This window comes from Cydia amplana, chromosome 2, assembly GCF_948474715.1.
Source record: "Cydia amplana chromosome 2, ilCydAmpl1.1, whole genome shotgun sequence".
NCBI classification, from domain to species: Eukaryota; Metazoa; Arthropoda; class Insecta; order Lepidoptera; family Tortricidae; genus Cydia; species Cydia amplana.
In genome coordinates, this window is record NC_086070.1 from 15749475 (window position 1) to 15763482 (window position 14008).

Consider the following 14008-nt stretch of genomic DNA (forward strand, 5'->3'; position numbering starts at 1 on the left):
ATAAACCTGATGACTGTAATAGCATTTATTTAGCTATATAAAGGTACTTATATTAAATTGCTAGTACTGCTGGTTATTTAAATATGATTTTTTTAAGACATGTCAGATGACGGATTTTACCTAGGATTTGGGGCATTTCCGTCAACCAACGATCTTGGATCGTGACGTATTAATTACAAACATATACGTCAAGTGGATAAATACCACTATAGGGTAAAGGCACCAGTAGTCAGCCTTATAACGACTTTTTTAAGTTTGAACGTTCGGCATTTCTACAGGATTAGTCGGATAATTAAACAAATGACATGGTTAGATCAATTGTTTATCATAGTTTTAAAACAAAATATTTAAAAAAATAACAATCCTCTTTATAATATCTCTAATTAAGTTTAAACAAAAAATGGCACTTTTCTCCAGTAGTCAGCCTCCAAAATCCAGTAAGCAGCCTCTGTGTACCCAGTACTCAGCCTATATAAACTATTCATAATAATTAGATCAAAATCACTTATATTTATATCAAAATCAACGATATTATATAATATTTTTTTTTTATTATTTTTGTTACTGTTATTGTAGTTAGTTGTAGTTTTTAATTTTAGTTAATAATTTTTTGCATATATCAAAATCAATGATGTTATAATATCCATTTTTTATTCATAATTTTAGTTATTGTTATTGTAGTTAGTTGTAGTTTTTAATTTTAGTTTATTATTTTTTTGCTTATATGTATTCTTACTTGTTTACTTATTTAATAAAATAAAAAAATCTTATAGGTACATACAATCCTTATGACATGAAATTTGTTGCCCATAGGTACTTAACTAACACTATTCTTGCAAACTAAGAATCGCAATATTTATTTTCTAATAATTAATCCGTCAAAAATTAACGAGGTAAATCCTAATATATAATTATGTTCCTAGTAGGTATTCGGTAAAAAATAATTAAACGAGTCTATTCAGATCTAATTATCATTTTATCATTAATAAACAACGTCATATTATACCGACCAGGAAAACGATAGTTATGTATAGTTAACGTCAAAAATATGTATACACTTATGAACCTTATTTCAATGAGATAAGGTATAAAAATCTGGACATATTTTTGGCGGCGAAGTACCAAGCAAGGTCAATGGCTGAGTACTGGATCAGCGAAACCCAGTGGTCAGCCGCATTAAAACGTTATTTCAAATGCGGCTGACTACTGGGTTTTACTTTAAATTGACTAGGGCATGCCTAACTAAATTTGAAAATGTAAATTTAACGGTCCTAACGGTCGCATTGGCTCGAAAATAATAAAATAAACGAATAACCCAAAGGTCAGCCGTGGGGGGCTGGGCACTGGATTCTTTGGAAAAAAGTGTTATCCAGTGGCCAGCCCCCTCAATTTATAAGTGAATAATTGATATTTTCATTCAAATATAATGCAATTTAATAGATAAACTGATAAATAAACCAATCATTAACAAAAACAATAACTTTTAACATTAAAACATAGTTTTTCTTGCCTGTTAAGAGAACACCACGTGCAGTAAAAAATATGGCGGACATGACACTATTGCACTCGTCGGCAAACAACACCTTTATGAACGAGTATATTTCTTCCCCCCGTTCCCTCACCGCACCTGTCGTGTGACGTATTAACCAATAAGGAATCAAAGCTCCTATTTGAGTACTCGTGATTTGTTTAAACGAATATACCAGATATTTATGACCAATAAACGACTCAAAAGGCTGACTACTGGTACCTGGCTGGCCACTGGTGCTTTTACCCTACTCTTAATCGAAACTAAACCTTAGCGAACTCAATTTAAAGTTCATTTTAGATTTTATTGCCAAATATATTTTTTTGGGGCAATTCCGTCCTATTTTTAAACTCAGGGGTAATGAACATTTTTAAAAACTTTAAAAATAATATCTACTTTTTAATTTTAAATAATACAGCACAGATATAGGTTGATCTACGAAAGCTACGACGAATTTATATGATAAATTTTACAATTCAGTAAGAATATCGCATCACCTCTCATGAATATGAGTTACACTTAAGTGAGTCAAATCAAAAAAGGCAATATATGAAATAGGGAAACACCGGCACATGACGATTTTTGCCTTTTCGTAATTGACGGATTTGTCCACTCGCTAATTTTGTAAACACAAATTTTAACCACCCATAGTTTTTCACCAATTGATTATAACGTAAAATGGATAAAGAGACCGATAAATATGTATATCGAACAATATAATAAACATACTCATTAAGACCTAACTTACATCGTCTCATCCCAACTTCACAAAACAGAGTAGCATACTCAGCTTGATATCGAGTTCGGAGCGCACCTGAACTTTTAATAGCGTTTTTTTCCATTTACTGGCGACTAAGCGCTATCTGTTTTTGACTACTGGTATTAAATATGCTCTCTGCTTTATCGATCGAGTCATGCAGCAAGTGCATACTGTTGTTAGAATAGCCACAAATGTTGTTGGACCACTGACTTAATATAAAAGAAATAGACACACAAAGCAGAACAAAAACGTCAAGAAATGTGGATCCCAATGACGTTTCGCACCATTTGCATTGATGATAAAAACGCTTACGTAAATTTTGAGTCAAGATAAATGTTTCGTACAGAAAAGAGCTTAATGTCGTAAGCATTAAGTGTCAAATTTGCAAACATAAGTACCAACACTGTTAAAAAATTTAGTCCGATGGCACTAAACGTAACGTATTTACGTCAAACAACGTCAAACGAGAATAATGAACGAATGGAGTCACTTTGGTACACTTTAATATGTATTACTGTACAGGAAAACCAATTGAAGTAATAAATAAAACAAATTTAATTTAATCGGGAGCTCAAATAAAATTAATTCGTGGTTCAAATTCAAACAAATTAAATTTTTAATTCGTAAGTATACGTCTTTAAATACTAATTTCCTTGAAATAAATTCTACTTATTAAATAACTGTGTATTTAAGATCTACATTTACTCATAGCGCGGGTGCACGGGGACATTTAGATACTGATTGGATTTTTTTTATAGTCTACCTATACTTTATAAAAAAAATCCTGTGGTTGTCACTGTGTTCCGACAGGTTTAGCATTTACAGTTAGTCGATATAAGCCCTTATTGGTGGTGTATATGTCGGAAACAGGGAAATGGGCCGAACACACAAGTGCCGTTTTGCCTTGTTTAAAACTGCATCACCCCTATCTCTTGCTATAATTAAATAGCAGTCCACTTTGCACGTCGCATAGGTTTTCTTGGAAATTTTGAATTTAAACATAATATTATTTCTTATGAATTCCATATAAAAATATAAAAAAATATTGACCTCACATCGACTCATTAGATTTTTGTTCCTTAACATCCCTTCTTTGGTACTAACAAATTAATTTATTCAAAACCATAAAATTACCACCAGATTACATAAATTATGTAATGCTATCCAAAGAACTAACCGAAAGAAATACATTCCATCCTTTTTCCTTGTTTTATCATTGTTATTTTTACATATTTTAACGGCACATTTCGTAATTGTTGACAACTTCACATTTGAGCGTTTCAAACAAGACTAAACGAAAAAGTAATGCATGATCTGTTTTGACATCACTTTTGTGGGGCCATTTTTGGCGGCTGATTGGGTATCCAGTTCTTTATACTATATCAATGTGTTGGACGGATTTGGCCACCCTGACCTTAATATAAATAGGTACCTACTTGTTTAAGTTATAAAGTAGATCATTCTCCAGAAAGTTTGTACAAAGCTTTTAGGTCGACCTGTATGTAACTATGTAATGGAATCTTGCAAGTTAAATTTGATCCACTTCCCGGTTTCAGATTGAGCTGAAATTTTGCATACACATGTAAGTCGGGTGACAACGCAATATTATGGTACCATCGAGCTGATCTGATGATGGAGACAGGAGGTGGCCATAGGAACTCTGTGATGGACTGATGGAACAACGCAACCTAATTGTGTTAGGGTATTTTAGAATTGTCTCGATGAGTATTAGTTGTCTGTTGTAAGAAAAGTACAGTCAGCGATAAAAGCTTGTACCAAAAATGAAATTTTTGCCAAAAACTTATTACGGTTGTTCTTGATTTATTAGAATCGACAGAACCTATCCTGTGATGTGATGTGTCGACCTGAAAAGGGCAATTTAGGGCATAAATAGTCTGTCAAACAACTTCGTCAGTAGAAAAAGCCGCAAATTCAAATTTGATATGGGAAGGTAACCATTTGCGCCTATATTTTTTAAATTTGCTGCTTTTTTATACTGACGGAAATGGCTTGACGGACTATATCCACCTTACCATGGAATAACGAACGACACAAGTTAAATTAATTAAAAAATATTAAATTTACAACTATGCGATAAATATTTAATAAATATTTACCTACGACCCCAGTGGTTTAGGAAGAAAATCTAGCGAGACAAAATATGAATTAAAAAAAACCATATTTATTTACTCTTTTACGGTAGAATATCTTCAAGAATTGTACCTGAATTTACTGTCACTCCTAGTGTCACAAAACCAAGTCTATATGTCATCTTTGTATAGATTCTATAGATATATATTGTATAGATAGTCACCTGGGCGGAATGTGTCACGGTTTACGAGCAAAAACAACCCGGCGCCGGCGCGTCGTAAATGGAATACTTTGATAATTGCGTAAGCCGTAAGGGGTGCATCGATTTGGTGTTCATCACGTCTCGTCGATATACAAACGTAAAACGAACAACGGTTTCACTCACTTGAATTTTTAGTCGCTATTGAAGGGCCCGAAACATTTCGCCAATAGCGACTAAAAATTCAAGTGAGTGAAACTGTTGTCGTGTCGTCTAAATAGTTTAAAATATGTCTCACGAAAGTTTAATATCGGTAAAACAAACAATCAAATACAACGCAACGGTACATCGTAGACATAATAGAATGGTCGAGTTTAGCTGTTAAAGGGGGTAATACCATTTTTAGAAGGTATTATCCTTGTTGTCACATGACAGTGACTAAAATAGATAAAATAGCTGAATAAAGATACTGTAATAAAGATAAAACTATGTTCATGACCTAATATAGGTACCTACTTAATTTGTGTTATTGGACAAAACTGCAATAACTGCATCTATTAGAATGTAGATTAGGCTAAGTCTGTCTATAAAATTTGAATTTTTTATTATAATAAACAGTTTAAAAAATGTTTTTGGTACTTTTCTGTAAAATATTTTTATAACGCGATAAGGTATCTACCTACTTACCTACATGAAGTTGGCTATTTACATTTAGTATCTCTATAAATGTAGGTATCTACCTACTTACTTGTCCAATTTTGTGTAAATAATAGACTGTATGTACTCATTTTATGATATATTTTTTTATTTAAATACAAAAAATAGACCAGGTGTTGGTTAAGATATAATTTTCCTCTTTAATCTGGCGATTCCACCACATTTTGCAAAAGTTTCGGAAATAGAAAAGATAACGTTTTATCTGTCATCTGCGCAGTCAGAAGATAGTCTACTCGTATCTGTTGTCTTATCTATGGCCCTAATGACGTTTGGCGCGAACACTTGGCGCCGAAAGTTTTTGCCCTCACACGTTGACAAAGTAATTAGACGGGAATTAATGATCGCCTTTCTTTTTTTTAGTCATTCTGGTCCAAAATTTTGCACACTTAATTAAAAAATGATTAGGTATTTAATGATGAAACTATTCGGCAGAGTCACAAAAGAATGAAATATACATGTGTGAAATGTTATTTAAATAAAATACTTAATAATAATTTCAACTTACGCAAAGTAAGTATTGATTTGTGAAAAATAAATTATTCTAAGACAGCCGGTAGGTAATAGGCAACTGGCAAGTATAAAATTAGTAGCTACAGTACCTACAAAAATATTGACAAATTTAAGGGAGATCCTAATGTTAGTTTTATGCTCCTGAAAACTTTCCAGATTTTCATTTAAAAATTATTGAAGAATCTAAATATTATAATGTGTTATCTAAATATTGCACACAAACAATATTAATTTTTATGCCGTAAACACTGATTTAAAGTGGGTACCTACTTTCATAATTTATTTCACATCTGAACTCGGCACTGAACATAACGAAATATGCGCAAAATAATAAATAAAAAACACTGGAGATGGAACAAGCAAAAATCAAGTCACGATTAACAAAAACAAACCAGCTAAAACACGAGAGATTAACATGGTCAGATTAAAAAATAAAGTCAGAAAAAGGAGCTCACGGATCAAAACCATAAATCATGCTCATTATATCCGAACCGGATTATTTTTTACCGAAGGAAATGTTCAAAAAAGCATCAAAAGGCTATAGGGAAGCGCCATTTTGTGAGGGTACCGTCGATCGGGGCGGAAAAACAGTAAGGTGGCGACCAATAGAATCAGTCGCTTTCAAAAGGCGTTCTAAAATCCAACCAATAAGCGAAAAGGTCGATCCACTCATGCGCTCTGGCGTCGATCCATAGAATTATAGATATAGCACGGCAGTGTGGGCTTGGCCGCTGCCGCGACAGGACGCGCATGTCCGTACAAAAACATTTTTGTAAAAAAAAATATGTCGAAGTGCCTCAAAAATTAAAACTAGTGAATACTATTTTGGTGTATTAAGTTATTTCAACCTTAGTGTTTGGTCTTTTTAAGTGTCCACCTGACAATAATAGCGCTTAACTATAGTCTTATAAGGCGTCAAGATTGCTAAGAAGAAGGTAAAACGTTGTCGCACGGAGTTGGCGGTGAGCGAGGGCGTGATGGTGATGGCAAGCGGCGGCGGCGGGCTGGTGCAGTCCCCGCCCGACATGCTGCATCACCACAACCTCATGGACACCTCAAGCCACGTAGAGATGATGCCCAGTGAGTATGTCCAAGATCCCCTGCCCAAAGCCTTTAAAAGCCTGCCAAAAGTTTAAATATTTATAATTCTTTTACTATTTGGTTTTACGTGTAATGCTTTAGTTGGATACGTACATCAACCATTGAAAAATCGTACTGTATGAAAATGCCTTCAGGCTGTAAGTCCGCCAAATGTTAGATTCTTATTCGATTTTCCTTCAACTAGTTAAGATACAAATTTTATATAAATTCAGCTGTACTTGTGGAAGAAGCTTTTAAACAGCTGATGCTACACCAATTAAGATTTTATTTCAATCGAAGGGTTCGCCCTTAATTCCATGTTTTTTTTTACAAAATGCGAGTATAATACATTTTGCAACATGTATGTTTTCCCGTAATTGAAGAAAAGAAGGAAATAATATTGAAAAAAAAAAAACATTAAATAAATTTAGAAAACAATGTCAGTAGGTACAAAGAAAACTAATTTGACAAAAAAAAATATTTACTTATACGAATATTCGTAGGCTCTGCTTTTTAAAAATAAATGTCAAAATAATGTCATCGAACTAATACAAGTTTTTAGTTTTATACAAATATTTTAATACAAATATTAGATTTCATTGTTTCTTATTAGAATTAAGTAATTAACCCCTTCCTGCATGCATAAAAATATTTATTTAAATTTAAACTGTATTCGATTACAATAGAGTTGAATGTTATAACTGCCATACCTACACATATGGCTGCGTATGCTAAAAGGGTTAAGTTCGTCATCTAATTAAACCATGTTTTTCGTTCAAGAGAACCACTGTGCAAGATGTACGTTAAGTTAAAGTGAAATATCGTTGGTTTCCTAACCTTTTTTTATCACGACGGTGGCAAACAAGCGTGCAGCCCGCCTAATGTTAAGTAGTCATCGCCTATATAGTCACAGCCTATGGGCGCTTGCAACTGTACTTACCTATAGTATCTAGCTAGACACGCGCCTTGCCGACCTTATAAGCTAACAATGATTTTTCTTTGGGAGCACTTGGAAGAACTTTACTCACCTATAGAAACCTAGGTATACCTATATTACTTACCACACGAAGCTAGATAAATAGTGCTCTACTACACTTATTTGGCATTACATATTATGATCTGATGTCCTGCGTTTACACATACAGGACGGTCCAAACATAGACGTCCGAATTTTTTTTTTGATTCCGCACATCGTGGGCTATCAGAATATACCCCATGTATGTTAGCCGATTTTTCGTAGTTTTCGAGTTATGAATTTTTGAACTTTTAACTTTTGTTAAGAAATTCCGTGGCGAACCAATTTATTTATTTAAAAAAAACTATAAAAAAATTTTAATGGTTCTTTTTGTAACATAATCCTTTACAAACGGCGCAGTTGCTAAAAAAAATTAACATCCTCATTTGGCTGCGGGTTGGAAAAAAAAAGACAAAAGTCAAAGTTTTACGTTCCAGCATGACAAATTATGACTATTAGGTGTCACTTTCTTGACCTTTTAAAAAACTTAGGCAGCAGGTTCCAAAATAACCAAAAGTCCTTTAAATTGCTTGTTATTTTTTTTATTTAGGTATGCGCAAAATATAAACTTGACTTGCTTGAACATAAAAATTGAACTTTTGTCTTTTTTTTTCTAACTCGCAGTCAAGTGAGGATGCTGATTTTTTTTAAGTTAAAACTTCTTTAGCGGCGCTGGGCACTTTTTGAGGTGGGGAAAAAATGAAAAACTCGAGACAGCGTAAGGCGATCACGTGACCGTAAGGTTTAGATGGCCACTCATTGAGATGGCATTTAAATCAATAAAGAAAAACTCAATGACATAATTCAATAAAGCTACATCTTGGTGAAATCGCTAATAAAAGTGAACTCTAGTACTGGTGAATAAAACTCAAAATATCATGACCAAATATATTTAGATGCGAGGTCTGCAAGGTAAGTTGACAATTTCTATTCGAGTTTTAAACAATTAACGCTACAAATTTGAATTTCGAATATTAAACAAGCTCACTGACCAGCAATTTCGGAACTAAAGTTTTTCAATAGAAATGAAGATGGGTCAATTATACATAGTGTGCAGACATTTTGGACTAGTCATTGAGTTTTCACTTCTGTCGGCATTCCCGGAGTGCAACCCGTTGTTTTTTTAACAACTGCGCCGTTTGTAAAGGATTATGTTACAAAAAGAAACATTCAAAGATAAAGATAAAGAAAAAAGATAGTTTATTCAAGCAGGCATAATTACAATGCGCTTATGAACGTCAAATAAAGCTAGGTAGACCGGCTCCAACCCTACACCTCTGCCCCGAGAAGATTTAAATCCCCCCTCAATTGGAGGAGGGTATCCCAATATGGGACCGGCAACAAACTCGGTGGGACACATCTTTTCAAAAATAATTACATCTTATAATTAACATGCATTACGAGAAAATAGTTCAATCGTTTTTTTTAAATAAATTAATTGGTTCTTCCCGGTTTTTCTTAACAAATTTAAAAGTTCAAAAATTCATAACTCCAAAACTACGAAAAATCGGCTAACATACATGGGGTATGTTCTGATATACCACGATGTGAGGAATCTAAAAAAAATATTTAGACGTCTATGTTTGGACCATCCTGTATACGGCTTAGGCCCCAATTAGTATTTTATACAACCGTGATATAGAGAGCTTTTCAGTCGAGTACCTATTGTGTCTAGGCCACGAAGCTTGCTGAGTGGCCTAAGTAGGGTGCATGCGAGATTAAAAAGCTTGATTATAATATATCACTATTGTATACAATATTTTTCCTATGAGTCACCTAAAATAATACTTTTTAGGGTTCCGTACCTCAAAAGGAAAAAAACGGAACCCTTCTAGGATCACTCGTAGTACGTCTGTCTGTCCGTTCGTCTGTCCGTATGTCACAGCCTATTTGCTCCGGAACTACTGGACCAATAAGTTGAAATTTGGCACACATATGTAAATCTGTGACCCAAAGACGGACATGTAACGTAAACAAATGAATTTTAAATATGGAGGCCACTTTTGGGGGGAAAATGAGCAAATTAAAAATTAAAGTTTTTCAAACATATCAAATGAAAGAGCTCATTGTAAGAATCTCAAATATATATTTTTTATCATTTTAAGATAAATAGTTTAGCAGTTATTCAAGAAAATAGGAAAAAAATGACCATTCCCCCTTTATCTCCGAAACTACTGGGTCTACAATTTTTACTTAATAGTTAATTTACTAATACTTAATTTACTAAATAGATGTTTACCTATAGATGACAGGAAAACCTATTAAAAATGTGCAGTCAAGCGTGAGTCGGACTTAATTACGTAGTTTTTGATCCGACTCCTAACGGGTTTTTAATAGACATTTCACTCACGTTTCACATAAAAATACATTGTTAAAAATTGTGTAATGTACGGAACCCTTGGAACGCGAGTCCGACTCGGACATGGCCAGTTTTTCTAATGTACAACCAACATTATCTAGGTACTGAAAAACAAGCTCGTTGATGTTTTTTGTTCTATCCTTTGGTTTTTTCTTCTTAACCGCCACTTTTCTTCTTAACTTCTGTCGCCACACGTGATTGGTCAAATTAATTTTAGTTGACAGTGAAAAGTATGGGATTATACTTTGGTATACGAAGTTTAATGGTTGAAATTAAAGTCGACGAGTAGAAAAATATATATTGATAGTTTGTTACTGGACAAAATTAAGTTGATAAAGTTAAATTTACAGTTGATTATTACTTTTTAGTTTAAAAGCATAGTGTTTTTTACTACAAACTCTGAAACCCTTGGAATGGCTGTTTGACCCCTATAAGGGTAATTCTGTCTATTAAGTTCGGAAATATCAAAAGTAGTTACTCCAAATTTTATCTTAAACATCTCATGATTGTTGCTGTTACCGCTTTAAGGTGACAGTCCATTTCCAACCGCAGCTGCACTACTGTTCATTTTAATATGGAAATTGACAGTAACAGCGATGCGTTCAGTACCGGTAGTGCAGCTGCGGTCAGAAATGGAATGTTACCCTTACTCGTTAGGTACCTACATTCAATTAAACAAAAGACACAGACACATTTACAATGCAATATTAGGGCTAGCGGAAACTTACTCCATAAATTTCGTCTAACCCTAATGCCAACATTAGCTGAAATAATGCTACCCCTCTTATAAATCAGGAAAGACTGATTTGCCCTCCCGTAACTTTTATTTATTGGTGCATGCGGGAATTGCGAGATAAAATGTTTTTCAATTTATTTAATCAGGTACCTAACTATTTTCCTTTGGTGGGGGGCTCACTTGCTGACGCTGCTATATACATATATGTGTCTAGGGATGTTTTTTGTAGCAATAAATATGTTGGCAGATTTATACATGTAGTTAAAAGATGCATGTACATACTTGACTGAAATTCATTTTACCTAATCTTAAACATAAAGTTTTTTTTTAATATTATGTAAGTAATATTCAATACCTACGTTAAAAAAACGGGAAACTTAGCACTAAAGTCCCTAAGTGCTGCCACACAACTACTCCCTATCCCTAATCCCTAGCCTGCTCATAATAAAATAAAAATGTTCCTAGTTATACTGTAAAAGTTTAGACTTAACCGTCGTAAAGGCTGACCACCCGTGACACAGTCTGACAAAAACGTCTGTCCAGCTATACCAACCAGCCATATCTGTATTTATAATCTTTAGACAGAGGGCATTCTAATTTAGCTCTTATTGAATTCACTTAGAGGCTAATAGTCACCTAAGCTGGCCAGGGTTAGGTCCGGCCACTTTCAGCTTGTTTGCCCCTGCGCGGCTTTATTACTGCGCTAAACGTTTGCGCAAATACTGCTTGGAATTTCTTCACTTGGTTAAAAAGGAAATTGCAGTAGTTAAATCCTATTTTTTTCTTGTTGGCTACTAAAATATTACTAAAATTGTGCAAAAAAAACGCGTTGGCCGACGATAAAGTTTCAAAAACTAGTAACAGGCAACAGAAATTTCACCATGTTCAAAAAACATTGCGCGAGATTTCTTTGACATAACATTCTAGAAAAATATTAGGCAAATTAGCTTTTTTATGATAAACCCGTAAGGGCGTAAGTACAAACAGCAACACTCTTAACAGTCCATCGGTGGACCTTATGCCTTTTGTAATAAGGTTTACGAACTGTCAGTTAACAGTGTGGGCGATAGTAGTTACTATGTAGGTACTAGTGACAATAACCGTTTTGTCAAAATCAGTTAAAATAGGCAAGCCACGGCGCTGCAGGTATACTGCCTTACATCTTTAAGCTTCATACATAAATTAGACTACAATTTTTGTCCACTTGTGGTGTCTTGGTGAGCGGTGAGCGGCGGGCCAGGCCAGGTATAACCGGACCACCTCGGGTTTATAGGGGTGCGAACAGTAGCTCGCACCTCTAAACTAAGCATCTCTGACTGCCACTGCCATCGGCTGCCAGTACGTGCTTTTTGGACAACGATATAAGACGCTACCTGCGATTTCGTTTAGGATTTGTAACAATGCGGTTTGGTAAAGCTAAGTGCCAGTTGGTCATCTCCCTTAATTTCTGTTTATTTTTTTCACTTCGAGGTACATTTAATAATAGTCGTTATTTAATAATAAATGTTAACTGGGTAACATATTCCCCACTTCAGATATAGGTATAAGGTACTTATTTTTACTTCCTTTTTATTCTGGAAACCTAAGCATGTAATCCTTTAAAATTTCATAACATTCAAATTTTATACCTGTTATTAACCCTTACTCGTCCTCTGGACACGGGCCTCCGCGTGTCGGCACCTATGATGGGCACATTATGGCCTTTTATAGCCGGAAGCGGGCTGACTTGTGTTTAGCACTGTGCGCCTCGGTTGCCCAACACCAGTATGGGCTTCAAACAGGTTGGTCTATTGGGAGATTCTGTCATCTTATTTGTCCGTACAACCATAAGTCGTTGCATGTAATAAGCTGCTTCTGCTAGCTTGCTTTTTTGAAGCAAAATCTAAGTAAGTAAAAATGCGTTTTAAGCGGAAAATCGTATTAGGTAAACGTGGTACATATATGAGTTTCTCTAGCCAAGAAAATCTCCCAAACACAAAGCGTGGTTGAAAGGTTTGAATCAAACGCGTTTAATTTTTTAATGTCCACGCCTTCTTGATAGGTAATTCTGAAGGTGTTACAAGCTTTTCAATCATAATCTCAAAAACTTGGAATTGCACCTCTGTAATGTCTTTATGAGTAGCTACGCTGCCGCCGCCCACGTTTCATGAACGTCCCAAAATAAAACACAAACAGTCGCCTACGACAAGACTCGATTGATTGTTTTCTGATGCTAGTGACACTGTGTCTCTAATAAAAATGTAGGTAAGCAGTTACTTTAAAAGCCTTAGCGCTTAGTTTCTTTCTAACTAAAAAAACGATTATTATATGCTGTAGTGTGGGTGTCTACTGATCCTATGCTATGCTATTTTATAAATTATAAATAGGTAAAGGGTTATAAGTTTTAAGTACATAGAATTTGTTAAAAAAGTCAATTATGAGAAGCTATTTGCAGGTTGTGTGCACTAGCTTGTAGCATGCAAATTTGTGGCAATGAGGAGCTTTTGTTATAGTTTGTAAGCGTACTTATGCTGCAGCAACCACCCACGGCTTTTGGTTCCGTAATATATGTAAGTTTGCACTTGACTAACAAACCGTGAAACCAATGACTTTCTAGTAACATTTCAATACATATGCAATGTTTTCCAGTATATAGACTTATTAAAAAAATCGGTTATCTTTTCTTCAATACAAATGATGTCACATATTATAGTTAGAAGGTAGGTGCTACTTATACCACTAAATTCGACAAAGTACAAAATATGTACAGGACCTGAAATACTAAAGTTTTTTGTATTTTTCCGTAATCACTAATCCGAATCATTAGTTACATTCATTACGACTGTTAAACGCCATAGGAGGCTATCTACTCAAAATGTTTGTGTGGAAAAAGGGTTAACCTACCTATTTTCCTCGCGTCATTGGTGTGGTGAAATATTTTGTGTTTTACAAGGGGCTAATTAAAGTTGTCGTTTAACCCCCCGTGCTAATATAAACACTTTTTTCTGTCTTATTATTTATTTTATAGGTGAGC

At 34.5% G+C, this 14008-nt stretch overlaps 1 protein-coding gene across 2 annotated transcripts in view; it reads left to right on the forward strand.

The window, feature by feature from the left end:
* Positions 1–6074: 6074 nt before the first annotated feature.
* Positions 6075–14008, forward strand: part of LOC134658396 (insulin gene enhancer protein ISL-1) — a 63373-nt gene continuing 55439 nt past the window's right edge. Inside the window, exon 1 of one of the 2 annotated variants that reach the window (XM_063514091.1) lies at positions 6075–6885. In XM_063514091.1, coding sequence (XP_063370161.1) covers positions 6783–6885 — 103 coding nt within the window. In that variant the 5' untranslated portion in view covers positions 6075–6782. The remainder of the gene's footprint in view (positions 6886–14008) is intronic. The other variant, XM_063514083.1, reaches the window with a different exon arrangement.